General features: G+C 32.3%; 1 protein-coding gene across 4 annotated transcripts in view; it reads right to left on the minus strand.

The window, feature by feature from the left end:
- Nucleotides 1-20,213, minus strand: part of crb (cell polarity complex component crumbs) — a 79,395-nt gene that overhangs the window by 19,683 nt on the left and 39,499 nt on the right. For all 4 annotated transcript variants that reach the window (XM_076457860.1, XM_076457870.1, XM_076457887.1 and 1 more), the window contains 5 exons: nucleotides 16,301-16,417; nucleotides 14,191-15,040; nucleotides 9,658-10,928; nucleotides 3,160-3,479; nucleotides 1,517-1,756 (listed from right to left, as the gene is read on the minus strand). In XM_076457860.1, the coding sequence (XP_076313975.1) occupies nucleotides 1,517-1,756; nucleotides 3,160-3,479; nucleotides 9,658-10,928; nucleotides 14,191-15,040; nucleotides 16,301-16,417 (2,798 nt within the window). The remainder of the gene's footprint in view (nucleotides 1-1,516; nucleotides 1,757-3,159; nucleotides 3,480-9,657; nucleotides 10,929-14,190; nucleotides 15,041-16,300; nucleotides 16,418-20,213) is intronic.

Below are 20,213 nucleotides of genomic sequence, written 5' to 3' on the forward strand. Positions count from 1 at the left end.
CTGTAGCAAATCAGAATTTCTAAGCCTAGCAATTGCTTTGTGTGATATAAAATTACTATTTATAAGTACACAATTATTTCTAACTAAAGTAGATGGCACTATTTAATGTAAGCAAAAAAGGCTAAAAAGCAGAGAACTTGATACACGTTTACTGTTTGACTCTACCTCAGCCAGTTCAAATATAACATTTTACCTACCTCAAACAGGTCACACTTAAGGCTTACCACTGTAGATGGGAGTTTAACAGGAAAATAAAACCAGTTTTCACAACTTGTCAATTACAATTTTTAATCTAAGCTACCATAGCATAAAAGCTTTAACAGGAGTTATAATAAGCCTAACTCTTCTGTAACATTCTAATTATCAGTTAAATCTCTTGAAAAGTTTATTAAGCCTCATGAGAAAAGCAAAAGTGTAAAATAGGTTCTTCACATCTGAAACATTACTTATACAAACTGAGCTTAATTTACAGATATATATTTGAGGCAGTTCATATTAACCTCTTCTAATGTTTACTTTCAGGAGTGAAAAAAATTAATGTTAACATTTAGAATCATAATAATGATTATATGAAAAACAAAAATAGTCTTGAAATATTTTGAAATTTATAAAATCATCATCGGTGATCTAAAATGTCTTCATAAAACACACATATCTAGGTAACAAGATTCAGCACGTATCTGTAACTTCTAAACTGCTGGTTGCACCAACTGCTAAATGGTACCAAATGGCTCAAATCAAGGTTAGTAGTTCGAACAAATATTATAAGCTCTTGCAAGACTACTTTCAAACAAACCTGGAACATAGCTGCTAAAATAGATGTACAGACCAGTAACAGTTTTATTTCTATAGATAGATGGCTGCAAGTTGGTTACTCAAATGGTTTATTTTTTAGTTTATTTCATAAGTACATTTTATACATAGGTGCTGAGAATCCAAGTAATTCTGTAAACTAATATCATGTTCTTTGTTGCAAAACAGAATAATGTAGATCATTACATTACGGTCAGTTTACACAGAACTTCTTTTCACAAACATTCAGCTCAAAGAAACTATTCAACTTTCCCATAAGATATTTCCAAGAATCAATAACCTACACTCTGGTAACTATTGGAGCAACTACACAACTCTACCCTTGAAGACAACAGTTTTGTTTTTAAGAGCAAACTTTATGACCAAATAAAGGGAATATATTAATGGGTTTGCCATTAGAACCAGCCCTTGCAAGCTTTTTGTTTTTATTTGTCATTATGAGCAATTGTGAAAACATGTGTCCTGTGAAATTTAAGCTAGCCCTTTACATAATGTTTGTCAGTGACATGTATTTAAAGTTTTTGCAACATTTATGAAACATTCAAAAATTAAACATGTTGTTTTATTTTACAATAGTGTTCATTTTTTACTTCAATAGCAATGATTATTATCAACTCTAAGTTACAAGCTAAAAATAAACAGATTTTTAATTTTTTTTTCATCCATGTTTTCATATTATTGTCATTTCCTTTTCCATACTTACTCTTGCATCCTGGATTACTCCTTTAAAATTTGTTACTTCTGAGAAAATTTCGCTTGTAATTTTTTTACCATACAGATGATCAGAAATTTGTCGTTTTTCACGTACAGTAGTATTTGGTAAACTTCCAAGATAGATAATTTCAGCATCCAATCCATAATTAACAGTTGTTTGTGATAGACTGTCACTGACATTCACACTGGAGTTAATTCTTGTAGTTAATCTAATACCATCCCATATAACCTATGCAAAATAAAATAAATGTATAAATAATAAACATAAAATTATTTTTCCTAGCACTAAACAAAAAAAAAAACACTTAAAAATGGGTGTTTAATTAGGAAATGATTCTTTAAACTCACTGTTAAAACATCATTCTCATCACCAGTTTGTGCCACATCACAATAAGATAGTTAATGATCTTTCTTTACTCTTTCTTCTTGTCCAAAATAAGATTTATTATCAGTCTTATAGTGATGTAATGCCACACAATCAACCAATCATGCTTTCCTGGTATAAGGCATTACACACCATATATTGTAAATGATTGATATAAATAGCATTTTGACTGAAACTTTGTGCATTGCATTCCAAGCCAACACATTGCTATGGTATTGAGAGGCTTTGTCAGCAGAGGCTGTCAGTGCACAAGGTATGTAATCAGAATGTAATTATATTTTTTTGCTTTTTATTGAAAACACAAAATACAGGGTTAGTAAATAAAAAACTGTAGAAAAGTATTATGAGAAATACTGTGATATAATGGGACACAATCTAAGAAATCAACACATCATGCTGTGCCAGCAAAAGACATTATTTACTGCACAAAATACCATTTTACAAAATAATAAAGTAGACAAATTTTCTGAGTGAGTAAAAGAAAAAACCCAAATGTGCAAATAGTCAGGTGGAATTGTAAAATAAAATTAATGGTCAAAATATTGTACTGTTCTAAAATTAAAGTTCAAGGAGAAAGGAAAAAAATTATTTCAAAATTTATGTAAAAATAATTTTCTTTGACAACAGTGGGCTATCAAGGATTAAAATATATATAAATAGAAATTTTCTCATAAGGTATTAAGAGCCAAAACCCACTTGCTTGGTTAGGATTTTTGAGAAAATATGCAACTTAAAATCCTACACTATAACCAACTAATCATTCATTGAACAAAATGTGGAAATTATATCCCTTTAACCCTGAAATCACAGACTTATTTTTTCTTTTCACATTGAATAAGTACATGTTTTATACTTTCCCTTTATCACACTGAACACAAAAACAGACAAATATAACTGAATAAGATCACTCATCTTCTGCATAAAACACAGGCAAACCTGAAAACCATAACAGTAAATCAGTGAGATTATTTGCAATATTAATGGTATTTTTTTAAAAAATTTTCTGTATATGTTATTTGGGGCCATATGGTCAGCAGTACCACAGAACTACATGCAAATTGATGTGTAAACAGTTCAGATAAGTACATTAAAAAAGCCAGTATGGGCCTCATAAGTAAACTCATTTTTAAAACAATAAGACAAGAAATATTTAGATTTTACATTACATACACTTGTCCATATATATATAACACATACTGTACTTTTACACACACACATTGAGCTATATAAATCATAAAACAACCGACCTCAATAAAATGATGATATCCATCATCTAATGAAATGGGAACTTCTAACTGAATTTCCTGAGGAAATGCTCCCAACACTCTCAACTGTCCTTTATCTAAAATAGCTGCTAGGTAGGTCTCACTGTGCAATGTTTCAGTACTATACTGAAGAGAATAGTTAGGTTTAGAGCCCAAATAGAAAATCAGACCTTCGGGTTTTCTAGTTCTGATAAAAAGACTAATTGATGAAGATGTCTTCATTTCACGTTGCTCTTGCTCAGAAAACTCTAGAAAAGCCCAGCTTATTTTATCCTTATAACCAAAAGTTGTTGGTGTGATGTCTGTAATAAAAAGAGTAGATTAGTGCACAAACTTAGACACTGTTTATTCAACTTGCAACACAGTTTTATGGGGCACAGAAGTAGTAAAGTACAGTTATTAATCACAAAACTAAACTTTAACTGTTTTTTTTAACTTTTAAAAGCTGTCTTGTAACTATGACAAAACTTGTGCAAAATAAAAGGTAAAATGTATCGAATTTCATATGCCTTACAATGAGCATGTGCACACTTCCTCAACAGAATTATATTGACATCTGTTGAATATGTGACAAAGCCTACATATTGTGCAATGGATATAAATACTAATGTTCAAGGTATGACTTGTAAGATATCAAAAAGATTGGAAACTTATTTGCAAATAGTAATGTTACAGTCTGGTTAAACATGTAATCAAAACAATGTCATACAGCTTGATCTGGCTAATTTTATTTCACTAGACTATTCAAAATTTAGGATGCATTTGTCTGTACAATGATTGACATAAAGGTATATCAAAGGTGTGCAGTATTCTCTAACAACTTGCAAAGAACTAATACACAGTTCAATTATTAAAAACACACGAACAACTATGGCAGTTGTCCTATCACTCAGAAAATTGTGACAATGCTGCAAAAGGATCATATGCAGATCACTTATTGTCCTGTATTACAAACTAAATTGTAATAGCATTTACTAAAATTATTCATAATAAATTTCTCATGTGCATATGCATTTGTGACAGAGTTCAAAGTGGTAAATGGTGAACAGCAATATAATATCCATATCTGAATCTAAACAAATGATCACTTATACTATGCATTAAAAATTAATTAACTAAAGAGATTCTTTGTTTTTAAATTTTATTTAAAATGTAGTTAATTGTATTAATAACTTGTAACATTTAAAACATTCTTTTGAAAACGTAATTTTGGCTATAAAACATTTATTTAGTTATGATACAAACACAGTTATATAGCTTTTTTTTGTTGTTTTTAAATTAAAAATTCATTAAAATTTCACAGTTAACATTTTCCAACACAGAAAATGTATTTCTAGCATATACTCACCTTTCCCAGTTTTCCCCCATTCCCAATAAGCAAATATTTTTATTCATCACCAACACTGAATCTTCCAAATAATCTCACATTTCCATGATATTGCATGCAAATGACCCAAAGAAAAGACCAAATGAGTGTGATAAAACCTAACACAAAATACAAGGAAGGTTCAGAGACTAACAGAGGCAAAATAATGACTGGATGCCAAGCCCTATTATACAGAAAATGACAAACAGCTGAGAATAAATCCTGAAAATGGAAAGAAAACTGTTTGATAGCATCCTTTACCCAAACATCTGACACAATTTCAGAGATACCAGTGAGAGAGGAAATGAAAAAGGATGAGAGGAAAACAATAATAAATCCAATGGACAACATAACCTGTAGTTTCCAACAGTTAACCACAAAAGGAATTCATATCTCTATAAATTGAGCAAAATAGGCTCTCACTGTCCGTGTCCGAAGGATAGTTAACAATGAGACTGTTGGTGCTGAAACCTGTGGATAGTGGCAGAACAGATGGGAGAAAAGGAACACTATAGAAAAACAGTAAGTAAAAGGTAATGAGGAAGACAACAGATAGCAACTGAAAAGAGTTTGGGTAGTCCAGTGAAAATGTTGGTGCATGACCACAGCCAATGAGTACAAAGAATCAGATAGTCCCAAAAACACTTACTGGCAGAGGAAATGAGCCAGCTGAAAGTGCCTTGGATATGTGGGATGTACACTTATACAAGGAGGGTGTCCCTCCACAATAAAACCCAACAGACTAATCAAGTCTGAAAGGACTAGGCTGAAGAAGTAAAATGTACCAACACAGAACAAAAGGAAAGAGCATCCTCAAGGAAACAAATGATTATTTCCAAATGCAGATAGATGGAAAGAGATTAAAAGATAACGAGGTAAAGAAAAAATAATGAGAAAACAGATTTAAGAAATATCAACTCTTTCAACTTGGGCTTCATCCCAGGGACTGACCAAATGACCATTTTTTCTTGTATATAGTTTTAATACAGTATTTGTATCTTTAGAAGTCATTTATACACAGAATAACAGCTCTTTAACAAAGTATCTTTACTATCAATTTGTCAATGAATAAATTGCTTTTTTACCCTTGTCTAAGTCTGAGGTATTTTCATGTTAAAATTAAAAATATTTTTCTTTGTCCAAAAAATCCCAAACTTCCTTTCCATAGTTGCTAAAACATCCTAACTTTTTTTTTCATAGTAAAACTTCATATCTTTTATTTCCCCTACTCTAACAGTATATTTTATCTTTCACACATAAGACAAACTTTCAAAGCATAATCAAAAGATGGAAAACCAAAAATAAAATGAGCAGCTGTGCCCCTTTTATCTTGATTATTGTTCATGAAATTTCAGAGTAATTGTTGAGTTTCAATGCTAAGTATTTCACATTTATTTTTCTGTTTATTTTACTGTCAATGACTAAAGTAGAAACACACTGAAAATAAAACAACAAATCACCACTTGTGCAATTAGACTGTTTATTTAATACTGTAATATTATCTCAAAATCAACAAAGTAAGTGTGAACAGTGTGTGTAATGTATTGGATTATGTCTTACAGTATTTAGATGTAAACATTTGTAAAAAAATTCTAAGTTGTCAGCATCTAATATTGCATAGTTTGCTTTTGTTTTAAAACATTTTAGGCAATTAAAAGAATAATAAAAATTCAGCAAGCACAACTATATACACTTATAATGTACAAATCTCTAACTATAATACCAGTTATTATAGTATTTTGCAAAATGTAGTGAAATTTAAGCTACCATAATTTAATTATTATTTATTCATGGTGGTTGATATTTTGTGCTTGAACACTGTATATGCTAAGCCTAATTTATTCTTCCAAGTGGAAGGTGAGCAGCTATTAATTTTTTAAAGCTTAAAATATATATATATAATATTAAATAAAACAAATTATTGGTTACTCTATCAGTACACACAAAATCCCTGTACTTTTTTTAGGTTTCCAAACAAGATATGTACAAGTTTAGATAAAAAAAAAACACAAAGCAAATATTTAATTATCTCACTTCACTAGTCTCAGCAAAATTATGAATTTCTCCTTCAAGCTATTTATAAACAGCTATGATTTCTTCACAAAAAAAATGCACTTGGTTACAAACTCATAATCAAAAGAAGTAAAGAAGAGTTTTTAACAGAATGGAATAGTGGTAGCAAATTATAGAGATTGTGGAAGCTTTTTATTTTTCATTATCTCCAATTTTACTGTCTAATTTGTTAACCAATGCACATGTATGGTAAGTGTTATGAACTATAAACAGAGCAATAACACTGTAGGTGACAAAATAATGCTTACTGTTTTTTCTTTATATTTCTTTTTGAATTAAGAAATTAACAGGCCCATCCTGAATCAGTGGGAGATAGTTTTTATTTTTCTGAACTTGAACTGAAATGTTTTTGGACATTTTTATTACAGTTAACATGTTGATTTCCAAGCCTACTTTGCTGATACTTTCCAGGGATCCACTTGTCATTTTACAATTACTTTTTTAAGGAAGAGAGTATATGTAGCCTTTGTATCCCAGCCAATAAGTGGCTCTTTAAAAAGAAAATAGAGCACGACTCACTGGTGGATCATGTGGGAGCCAATGTGTTAAAAAGGCATTTCCCATGCTCTCTGTGTTGGGGCTGCAAAAGGTGATATGAAGTAGTTAATTGATTAAAATCTATCAATATTATGGACATCATAAAAGTTGGTTATACTCTGTTTCACTTAGAGTCGGAGCTCTGGGCTACTTTACCCATCACAAAAAGTAATTGTTGAGCATTTCAGTCATACTGAGAGCCACTCAACAACAGCTTAAGGTGAAACTACATTTTTATTCAAGTTATGACACATTTTGAAATGTGAATGACAGTGTTACTAATTCCTAAAACTTTAGCATAGAATATCCTGCTTACAAAACCAAATTTGGCACCAACATTATTTACTTCTGTTCTCCTGTCATTTAAAAAGTGAATGATTAATTTTTGCCTGTGTGCTTAGTTTTTGAAATGCAGTGCAAGAAGTAGCCACTGTAAACAGGAGACAAATGCTTGGACAGACAGTGGTTTGCAATATATTTAAGACTTAAATATGAAATATGAGCTATATTTTGATGTCAATTCCATTGACACAAGTAGTAGCTAAGTTATCTAACAAAACTTCGAAAATAACTCTAAAAACACATGCCTTGCACTATTTGACCTGCCAACAGCAAAAGGATTAACAGAAGAAAATGGATCAAATTCTCATTCCTGAAGAAGAAACTCACAAGTTTGAGCATCCAAGAAAAGAGCTACTGCTCAACTGTGAACTTGCTTTCCTTTTATTTCCCCTTGAATTAGTTATAATGGAAAGGGGAGAAAGTAATATACTGAAAATAACACAATGAAGAATGGAAAGTGAAGAATAATACTAAATAGGAGAGTGAAAAAAATTAACAAACCTGAAAAGAAAAGCCACAGAAATACGAAGAATGTCAGGAAAGATTGACATCTGTACCAATAAAATTTGTAAATTCAGAAGGCAGGAAGTGACTTTCAAAAAATCTGTGCCTCCTAGATAGGAATTATAAAACAAGTCTGTGTCAAGGCCTGAAAACAATCTAAATTGTGTGTAAGACTCTAACCACCTGGCACACAATGGTTGTCATATCTACTAACAAAAAAAGAAGCACCCACTGCCATTTTGATAGCCAAAGCCTTAATGTTCAACTCCATCTCTGTGTAATTCATGTTGTGGAAGAGAGTTAGAGTCCACAGAAACAGAATTGTTTGAAATTAAAAATATATTTTCACAACACTTGGTTTTATAGATACTTCAAAATGATGTTGAAAAATCTCACACAAAAGTACAAGTCTGAATACACACGTGTCAAATAAAAGTGTTCACTGAACAGTCAGAATAGAGGGAACTGCAATTTGAAGCAGTGTTACACTCTTATTGGTGAAGGGTTGTTGCATGTTCATGCAACATTGCAGCAATACCATGTGGAAACATGTGAAATTAGGTGGCAGCCTCAAACTGACATGAGCAAAAATATTTACATATAGAGGGCAGCACTGAAAGAGGAAAGCTATATGTGATGTTATTCATCAGAAATGCTTTCAGTCATATCTCATAAGTAATTTAATTATGACAATGTTGCAAAAAATTATATGTAGATCACTTGTCCTGTATACAGTTAACCAGTTTCATGGTTTTATTTAACGTTCCTTGTAGTTAGTGTTTTTTTTTTCAGTGTGGCTGAACAAATTGTAGCTACTTAAGTCACAGTAGTTAAATAAATGAGTCTTGGAAGGAACATTATTAATACTAAAGACATTACTACTATGCTCAAATTAAATTTATTTAAAATATACTTTAAAAACAACAATTAATCTTGCAAATGTTTAATCTGTAAAGTAAAATGTAAGTCACAGGTTAATAAAGGTTGAAATATGTGGGATTTAGGTTAACAGTTGTTTTGGATGAATATTATACAAGTTTTGGTTCACAATTTCTGTTTATATTCCACTTGACATTTTCAACCATTTTTGTTTCTTTTACATAATCATTTAATTGTTCTTAGCTAAAAATTCTGAGACATCTTCATCAACACATTGATTACAAACTTTAGATAAATAAAATACTTACTGATTAAAGTTTTGCTTTGAAGAAATGTTTGTATACAATTATTTCTTGCATTAATCAAATAACCATATTCAATGCCTAAACTTAAAGGTTGTGAATGAACTAAACAATATTGATCAATGCAGTTTTCAGTGAAGCTTACAGCATAAACTAATGCCTTACAACAATGGTTCTCAGTACACCACACAAACATTTGTGAACATGTTAAGAAACAGTTAGAAAGCAAATTATAACAGAAGTTAAACAGTAAAATTTCAATCTCACAATTTGGTTAATATTAACTGTAGTTTTAATAATCATTAGTGCAAATCTCAATGAAAAAATTGTAATTTAAAAAATCAAAATTGGAGGATATTTAAGACTCCTTTCTTCCAACCGTTTGAACACTATTGAATTTAAAACAGCAGTGACCACCAATGATGATGACACAAGGTACATAAAATACATCAACAAAAAATATACAATGAAACTTACTTTTCTCACAATTAAATCCAAAGAAAGGTCGGACACACTCACAGCTGTGGCTAAACCATCTATCTTTGCAGACCCCTCCATTGAAACAAGGGTTTGATTCACATTGTTCTTTCCTTGGACATCCAACTTCTATTAAAGTTTCATCTGGTAACTTTAACTCATTGTCCACCTTAACATCCTGCACACAACCAGTAAAGTTTGGTTGACTAGAAGGATCAGGAAGACCACCTAAAGAAATACTTGTTATAACCTCCATGGTTTCTGTTAATGTCTGAAAAAGAACTTTCCCTGATATAGTGAGTGACACATTTTCTCTCATAATAACAAGCAACAATTGTTCCCACTGGTTTCCACTATTAAAACTACCTTCTACAAATGAAACTAAATTTTGGCTTGTATTTTTAATTAGTTGTATTCTTCCACCAAATAAGAAAATTGTCAAATTCCCATTGTTGAAGGACACAATAACTCCATCGGGCAATGTAGTACGGAACTGGAGTTCCAGTTGAAAGACATCACTATAATTATTTCTTGGCAGTTCCCACCTTTGTGTACCCCTGAAAGATGCTGTTGTAATAACATTACAGAGTTTACCATGAAAGCCAGTAGGACACAAACAATCATACTCATGCAACCCATTAACCAATTTAGGAAGGCAAGTTGCTCCATTGGAACATTGGTTTCCATTACATCCTATAAGTGCAATGTCACAGTTTTTACCTCCAAACCCTCCTAAACAATGACAAGTATAATCATTAATTTTATCTACACAGGTTGACCCTATGCTGCAAGGGTTACTGTCACATTCATTGTTCTCAATTTCACAATATTTCCCTGAGAATCCAGGGAAACACAGGCATGTATACATGTTAACACCATCTAAACAAGTGCCATTAACACAAGAATGAGAGGCACAGTCGTCAATATTCACTTCACAGTTTGTTCCTGTAAATCCTGGATTGCACACACAGAGGTAGCCACCTGCTGTTTCATAAGAGAAAAAAGGAAACAGGTTCATGAAATTATTTTCATATAAAGACATGTTAGATTTCTCAAGACATTCACCATTGTTATTACAAGGTGAAGCCAAGCATTCTGGAATGTCCTTCTCACAGTTCTTCCCCTCAAATCCTGAATAACAATGACACAAAGTATCTTTCACTAGATCTTCACACTGACCTCCATGTTGACAGGGAGACGACAAACAATCATTAATATTCAGCTCACAGTTAGACCCCTCAAAACCTGTGTCTGTACAATCACATTCATATCTAGTAAGAAAGAAATAACATACTATAACATGGACTTAACTGATTTCTTTGCAAAAAAATTACATTTTAACACACGTGCAGCATGCTTACATAAAAACTAATCTGAACAAACATTATATTGATATTAATATCATAACACCATCTTTAATAGTATACTGTTATATTTTATTTTTAAAAACCAAAGTTTAAAAAAAAGTTAATTCTGAGGTTTCATTCCTAAGACAATGTTTCCATAAATATCTTCAATTCTATGCCCCAAATTATGAGTAAATGCTTTTTCCCTTTTCATTTATTTACTTTTATCTTTATTCAATTACTTGAATACACCAACCTAAACAGTCTATACTCAAGACCTAACTATAACTCTAGAAACACAAGTATGAGGATGACTATCAGATACAAAAATAACCAGGTATATTTATAATGTAAAAATATCAATGCTAAGGACAGAAAAAAACAGTTATGTTTATTGCACAATAATCAAGTTTGACAATAATTAGCTATATTTACAGAACTGCCAAATATGTGAGTGGGTCACAGGCAAGTCAAAAAATAACCAGCCTAAAGTTTATGGGCTGCCTGACACTCAAAGAAAGAATGACCAGTTTGTGCTTGCACATACTAAGATATATATTGCTTTACCTTGGCAATGACAGAACAGATATTATATCTAAAAGATGATTTATTATCAGAAACATGTATAATATCTTACACTTAACAGGGAAAAAATACGTAAAGCAAAGTTAAGCACATTTTCAGTCAGTCAAACATGAATCTCTCAAACTGGATGCTAACCTACTAGTACCAGAAAATGCTTAAAAGTGATCTGTAGGTAGTAGCATTGTTGTTAGTTATAAAAGAAAAGATGATAATGTTCTTATATTCTAGACCCATAGTGTGCAAACTATGGAGGAAGAACATAGAAAGACCACCAGGAAGTAAGAAACACTATGAAAGCCATCTGAAATGACCAATTAATAAAGGAGGAGGACTGAGCTCAATGAAGAGAAATGAAAACTGATCTACCAAGATCCTGCAGCAGGGGAACAAAATAAGTGGAACAGGCTAAGCTGGAAAAGAGAAAGTAATGCATGTTTATAAACACTCCATCTGGAGCATACTGAAGACCCTCAAATAGGAGATAATATTAAAAGAAGATATACAGATGGGTATCAAGAAAGACACAAACTATGAAAATGACAACAAAGAAAGTGAAATAGAAGATGAGGGGCATAATATCCATACTGGCCAACTTGATACCTAGGACAGAAAATTAAGAAAATGAAAAGAATAAAGTCTACAAGACACAACCAAAAACGACAAGGCATTCACGTGTGAGAGAGGAGCTATGTGAGAAGGGAAACACCATAAATCCTAATAAGAAAAATGGAAGAAAATCAAGGAAAACTCCTAGAATTGTTTACCATGAATTTAAATAATAATAAAGAACATATACAAAATATAAGAAAAGGAATATGCCTGAGAATGAAATTCATATAAAGATTAAAGTAATTTCTTTAGTGGTTAAAAACTACCCAAAAACAAATTAAAGTGGTATTCCATTAGTTCATTCTCAAATGAAGAAAAAACATTTCAGCCAACAGTAAGTCCTGCAGTGTCCCTGACAGTTAGTGAGCCTCCTGAAGCCATATTACAAATATAGCTCAGGTGTGAAGAGGATATTTTGCACAGAACTATGCATTAGTCACTTTCATTTGAAAATTCACTCATTTCCTTAGAGCTTTTGAAATTAAAAACCAAAGAAAACAAAAATCAAAGTTTCATTAACAATTCAAATCTGAACAACTTGAAACGAGTGAGAAATTTAAACATTTTAATTCAACACTATGCCAACAAAAAGAATGAAGTAATCACAGCTGCAGGTCCATAGGGGGAGTTACTGTGTATGAACACTATCACCACATGTTAGTGGAGGGGCTTTGTCCCAAGTATGTCTGCATGCACCAATGTAGTTCATGTTAAAACACAAAATTAGGTGGGATTTGCTTCAACACTAGTAGCAAGCAAATTTCTTTGGCAAAACCATGAGGAAGACAGCTAAACTATTTATGGAGATGAGTTATCTCGGAAGAAATCATTAAATTATCATAACAATGTTGGGCAAAACAAAGATGTAATTTCTTTTAACATAAAAAATGCAGTTAATACTGGTATACGTAAAGAGTTTCTGTTTGCTAATTGTCTTGGGGAAAGACAAATTTCATCACTTTCATCATTAGACAAGAACCCCACATTAACAGCACATTTAATGGATGAAAAATGGTTTCTGGCATTATGCTACCTCGCTGATACATATGATAAACTCAATGGTCTTAATTTATCACTGCAAGGTCAGAATATCAATATTCTGTACCCTTGTGACAAAGTGTCAGAATTTTACTAATTTCTTAGGCTGTGAAAAATTCAGTTTGAAAATGAAAACAAAAATGTTTTGTCTCAGTGAACCCTTGGAAGAAAATGAGTCAAACCTCAGTTTTATTGATGCCATTCATTCTTTACATCTTGAAAATGTTAAGTGTCAATCTGTAAGTGAATTCAAGAATCAACAGAAGAAAATGCATGGATCCAAATTCCATTTAAAAGCAGCATAACTTCTCATCTGCCATTGGCTACTAAGAGAAGCTTCCAAAACTATCCAGTGTTGAAAAATCTTAAAATAGAATTTAAGTCAAAATCTCTTGAGAACTTCTGTGTGCCAGTTTGCAAAGAAAACTCTACCCTGTCAAAAAGAAAATTGAGAAGCTTTTGCTATTCACGTCAAGATACCCAAACAAATCAGCATTTTCTGTTCTTATACAATCACACAGTAGAGCAATATTTTCCATGGGTAGAAGAGGATCTCGAAGACGTTGTGTTAATAATTCAGCCAAGAATTAACTGCATCCCAAACTCATCCTTCACACTCAACTGGTAAATAAACTAAAACTGTTGGCCTTTTGCTATATACAATTTTAAGATTTGTTTCATCTTTATATGGAGTAAACTGAGTGAAAGCAACAAAATGTATATTTGCACCCAACTATTACAATCTTACACAATATTCTACTTTCAATTATATAATTATAGACATAAAATGTATTATTAATAGTTTTTAATACTTCAGGTAATAATAAATTTCATCTACAATGCTCAAAATTATTCACAGTGAAAAAAGACCTGAAGCCAAAATACTACTTTACTTAAAAACTATATTCAAAACTTAAGACACATAAATTAAATTTTCACAATAACGTGTACTTACCCATTAATCATATCATTACATGTCCCATTGTTATGGCAAGGAGAAGATGCACATTCATCTATGTTCACCTCACAGTTTTTGCCAGAGTACCCTGGCAAACATTCACAGTTATAAGCACCTATTTCATCTAAGCAGAAGCCCCCATTCTGACAAGGATCTGAAGCACACTCATCCACATTTATTTCACAATTATAACCACTGAAACCTTTGATGCATCTGCACCTATAGTCATTCACCTGGTTCTCACAAGTACCATTATTCTGACATGGATTTGAAAGGCACTCATTAATTTCAATGTGACAATTCTTGCCTGTATGACCAGGAACACAGTAACATTTATAAGATCCAGGCACATTTTGGCAAATACCTTGATGGCAGGGTGAACTTGCACATTCATCAATATCCTGTTCACAGAATCTTCCAGTAAGTCCTAAAGGGCACACGCATGTGAAACTATCCTGTCCCTCCAAGCAGGTTCCATTTCCACAGGGATTAGTCGCATACGTGTTGCTTCTGATAGAGCATTCTGGACAGGCAATGTCACTGCAAGTTGGTCCTTCATATCCTTCCAAGCATTCACACACAAAACTATCCTCTTGGACAATGCATGTTCCACCATACTGACAAGGTAAACTCAAACAATAGTTTACTTTTTGACACACAGGTGGAGCTCCAGCATATCCATCATCACAAACACAAAAGTAACCATTACTTCCTGCAATGCTGTGGGAAAGTGGTGGACAGACACAGATGTAACTCCCATAACGATCAAAACAAGTACCACCACCAGAACATGAGATCAGTTCCTCACATTCATTAATGTTAACTTCACAATTTTGCCCTTGGTAACCTATATTAATAAAGATTCTACATGAAAATCATGACATAGTTAACTTAGTCAACATACAGTACGAAATGTACCACTCTGTGTGATTGTTAGTTCCAAATAATTAAATGGCTTTACATTTGAAACATGAATTTTTAATTTAAAACTTTTATTTAAATACAAAAAAATTTAGAATCTAATTTCAAATAAAAATTGTGTAATTTCATGAAATTGGTACAAACAAAATTGAGAAAGACTCAGACCTTTTTCCTAATTACTCTATTTTTTGTTCATCCAATAACTATCAACTACAAATAAGTCTATACTTTGGATTAATCACCAGAATAAGCAGAAAAGTTAGGAACAATCCTTCAAAAGACTAGTAATGAAACAGACTCAATATTTTCCCAATCAACTATTTAGTAAGAATCGTTCATTAAAATTTTTTTTTTAAACAAAAACACGTAATCTTTACTAAAAGTACGTTTTGTGAATATATGCATACTACACTAAAAGTTATAGTAAAAATACTCAACATGTGCAATGCGTATATGAACGTGTATATTTTACTGAGCCCTCTGCAAAAAGGTTAGTTAGCAAACCCAACTAATCACCCAGTTCTAATGAAAATCCTCATTCTCTAGTAACCAAAAAATGTTAAGTTATAAACTGTCATAGTACAGATAATAAAAGAAGTCAATACTGGGTAACCAAACTGTAGAATTAGTAATCACATCCAATACAGAATAGAAAAAGCATATCTAATAGTTCAGACAGAAAACACATTGTACACCTCTTAGAGATGAAACTTACTATTCTACCACTGTATGATATAAACTTTTTTTTTTAATTCTACTCTTTCTAAAATACTCATTTTATTGCAAAAGATTAGGAAAAGTCCTGAACCTCTGCAATAACACAATGGGATAAAATACAACTAAACATAAAAAAAAACAAAAAAACAATGTACATTCAACCACAACATACAATCTTCACTTCTATAAAAACAAAGCAATAATACAAACTATTTTACAGATTCTTCGAAATAGAGAATAAAGAACCATTATACTAATTTAACCTAGTGTTATCAAATAGAAATTAGTAGTGTAGTTGTACCACCTTTTCTCTTATCTGCAATGAAATATCAAATTGATTACCAATAGTCAAATTGTTTCTAAAATAAATTGACTCAATGTCACTTAAATATTATAGTTTACCATGTTTGTACACAATTTTGTCATTGTTTTGTGATAGAAGCATTAATCTTACATATAGAAAAAATACCTGTTCCTTGGCAATCACAAGTATACGAGTTAATTCCATCAGTACATGTTCCATTGTGCTGGCATGGGGCTGACTGGCATTCATCAATATTGAGATGACAAGTCTCTCCACCAAATCCTAAAATACAATACATTAAAGAAAGCAAAACAAATCAATATAGATAACATATAAATTAAAAAGTACCAAAAAACAGAATGATTAAAAACTTGATGTTCAGAAAAATAATACATTCCAACTGAATAAAAGATGAAAATGGGGTATTTGTAATAATAATAATAAAAAAAAAAAGAGAGAGAGAGAGAAATGCTTTGCAGGCAAAATGACTTCATTTTTCCCATTTATTGTAAAGACAGAATCAGACATTATGATCATAATTACCTTCTGGGTGATTTTTTGAATGAGGCTACAGTAGTTTGCTTCAAGAGACAAATTAACCATTTTTTAAAAATGTTCTGTAATTTGATTTAATTATTTGTAATAGAATGACCCAATTAACCTTTGCAGCAGTGGTTTTCACAAATAAAACAATGTTTGTTTGTTTTTAAATATTGAATGTTAACTCATCATGAACCAAATGTATTTTTAATAATCAGAGGTCATTTGATATTCAGGATAAAATGTTTGTATAACTATTTACAATTTCACTTAAACAATAATGCTATACATTTGGTCACTTCCATACAGGCTAGGGTTTAAGAATAGGTCAGTGGTTAAGGTTCCTTGATGGAAGGAGAGAAATAAGGATTTTTTGGCTTCATAAAGTTTGAAAACCACTGCCTTTCAGTATGATCATCTCCAGGTACAGTTGCACTGCATAATTTCTAAATTAAGTGAACTAATTGTTTCCAAAATATACTTCAGTTGTGTTCACACCAACAATCTATTTAAAATATACTTGAAACAATTTTTCTACATAGTTTTGCAAAGTGAACCTAATAACAATATAAATAGTGCTTGATTTTTTTTCTTATATTTTATAAGAAGATAAGTGTTTGCTTCTCATGGATGTTTATGATTGATACCTTTTTCTACTATGAAAAATTAAAAAAAATTAATAGTAATATTTTGAGGCACATAAAGGCCAGTTGGGTTCACATTTTGAAATATGCTGTTATTTTCCAATACAATTAATGCCACCTCAGAATGAGAAATGTGTTGTAATTCCAATCTCAAAATTCTAGCCAAACAAGTATAATGTACACTACTAATAAACTACATAAGAAATATTAAAAGAAACAAAAACTGCTGTGAAAATATACAGTCATGTGAAAAAGTTAGGACACCCTATGAAAGCCTGTGTATTTTTGTGACATTTTTCAATACATAGATATTTAATCTCAATTTCAACAATACTTAGAGATTATAGGAATATAAATAAACAATTAAAACTGAAGAAAAGACTTTTCAAGATCTTCTGTAAATGTAATTCTACAAAATTGCATATTCTAACTGAGGAAAAAGTTATGACACCCTACCCCCTAATAGCTAGTGTTACCCCTTTTGACTAAAATAATTGCAGTGAGATGCTTCTTGTAGCCATCTATCAGTCTCTGACATTGGTCTGAAGAAAGTTGGCCCCACTCCTCAATGCAAAATTATGTCAGTTGTGAGATGTTTGAGAGGTTTCTTGCATGTACAGCCCATTTCAAGTCACCCCACAGCATCTCAATGGGAATAAGATCTGGGCTTTGACTCGGCCATTCCAGGACTCTCCATTTCTTAATTTTCAGCCAGTCCTTGGTGGATTTACTGGTATGTTTTGGGTCATTGTCGTGTTGCAGGGTCCAGTTCCACTTCAGCTTTAATTTTCTTACAGATGATCTCGCATGATCCTCAAGCACCCTCTGATACACAGTAGAATTCATGGTGATTCTATGATTGTGAGCTTTCTAGGTCCTGCTGCAGCAGAGCAGCCCCAAACCATGACACTTCCACCTCCATGCTTCACAGTTGGTACCAGGTTCTTTTCCTGGAATGCTGTATTTGGTTTACGCCAAACATGTCCTCTGTTCTGGTGTCCAAATAATTCAATTTTGGACTCATCTGTCCAAAGAACATTATTCCAGAAGTCCTGGTCTTTGTCTACATTCTCTCTGGCAAACTTCAGTCTGGCCTTGATGTTTCTCATAGAGAGCAAAGGTTTCCTCCTTGCACACCTCCCATGCAAGTTAAACTTGTGCAGTCTCTTTCTGATTGTAGAGGCATGCACTTTCACATCAACAGTAGCCAGAGCCTGCTGTAGGTCCCGTGATGACATGTTAGGGTGTTTGGAGACCTCTATTGAAATCTTGCAGTATGCTCTCGGGGTGAACTTGCTTGGACGACCAGACCTGGGCATGTTGGCAGTTGTTTTGAAAGCCCTCCACTTGTTGACTATTTTCCAGACAGTGGAATGGCTGATTTTAACTTCCTTACCAGACTCATAAGCTGCTACAATTTTCTTTCTGAAGGCCTCAGACAGCTCTTTTGCCCTCACCATGGTGCTCACTCACACTTCAACAGTCAGGAGCACACCAAACTAAATGTCTAAGGTTTAAATAGGGCAAGCCTCATTCAAAATACTTAGTAACAATCTTCTAATCATGTGCACCTGGTATGATATGCCTGTGTGTGAGTTGAGCCATTTTAAGTGGGAATAAATGTGGGGGTGTCCTAAATTTTTTGTGAGTTAGAATATGCATTTTTGTAGAATTACATGTGCAGAAGATCATGAAACTCTTTTCTTCAGTTTTAATTGTTTAATTATATTCCTATAATCTCTCAGTATTGTTGAAATTGAGATTAAATATCTATATATCCAAAAATGTTACAAAAATACACAGGCTTTCATAGGGTGTCCTAACTTTTTCACATGACTGTATGTTGTCCTTATTTTGAACAATTATTCATATATTGTCAATTTTCAAGCAAGTCTGAGCAACAAATTCTGAGAGTCCAAAACACACTTTATCCTCCAATAAGTAGCCTTAATATAAAAATTTTGAAACAATCTGGGCAATTTTCATACAATTTAACTAGTCCTGAAAACCCAGCAAGCCCTCTAATGCCAATTTTAAAAACATGAATATAGTTCATTTTTTTCAACAGCTTCCTAGAAACTTACAATACAAACTTAAGTGAACCAGTTCAATCCAATATGAGAGCCCCAAAAAGACTTCCACTCCCCAGCCCCAACTTTGGAGATTATCATGACTTTAAGATATGCCACTGGTAACTTGCTTTTGTTGGTGTATATGAAACACATAATGTTTACAGTGAAACTATTTTCACAAAACAGTCTCAAGATGCATTAGGTTTGGGTTATTTTGAACTTTGCGCAAAGCTGCACCAGGGCTATCTGCACTAGCAATCCCTAATATAGCAGTTTAAGAGTAGAGAGAAGGCAACTAATCATCACCATCCACCAACTCTTGGACTACTCTTTTACCAATGAATAGTGGGTTTGACCATCACATAATATCGCCTCCACATCTAAAAGGGTGAGCAGATTACAAGTCAAGTGCCTTAACCACCTAGTCATGCCGGGCCAATGATTTAGGCTTAACAAGTGCAAGCATACCAAGTGTTTTTATTTAAAGATTGAGATCTTGATTTGACCAAAATATAAATCTCTTTCCATGCCAAATTAATTTATTACAATTTCAAGTGTAATTTATTGTAATATATCATATTTTGGCTCTCTGAATGAAAATTGACCTTTGTCTCAAAGCTCCTTAACTAAGTGAACTGAAACCTTGAATATAGATTTCTTACATAAACAAAATTTGAACTGAGTAAACAAAAACTGTCTGATCTATAAACTAGAGCCCAGAAAGTATCACCTAAAAGTAACTGCAAAAAAATAATTTGCTTTGTGACTGATAAAGTGAACATTAGGGAGTAATATTTACAAGTTATACTTGTTTTCATCTGC

The sequence above is a fragment of the Tachypleus tridentatus genome, chromosome 1, assembly GCF_004210375.1.
Source record: "Tachypleus tridentatus isolate NWPU-2018 chromosome 1, ASM421037v1, whole genome shotgun sequence".
In the NCBI taxonomy this organism is placed as follows: Eukaryota; Metazoa; Arthropoda; class Merostomata; order Xiphosura; family Limulidae; genus Tachypleus; species Tachypleus tridentatus.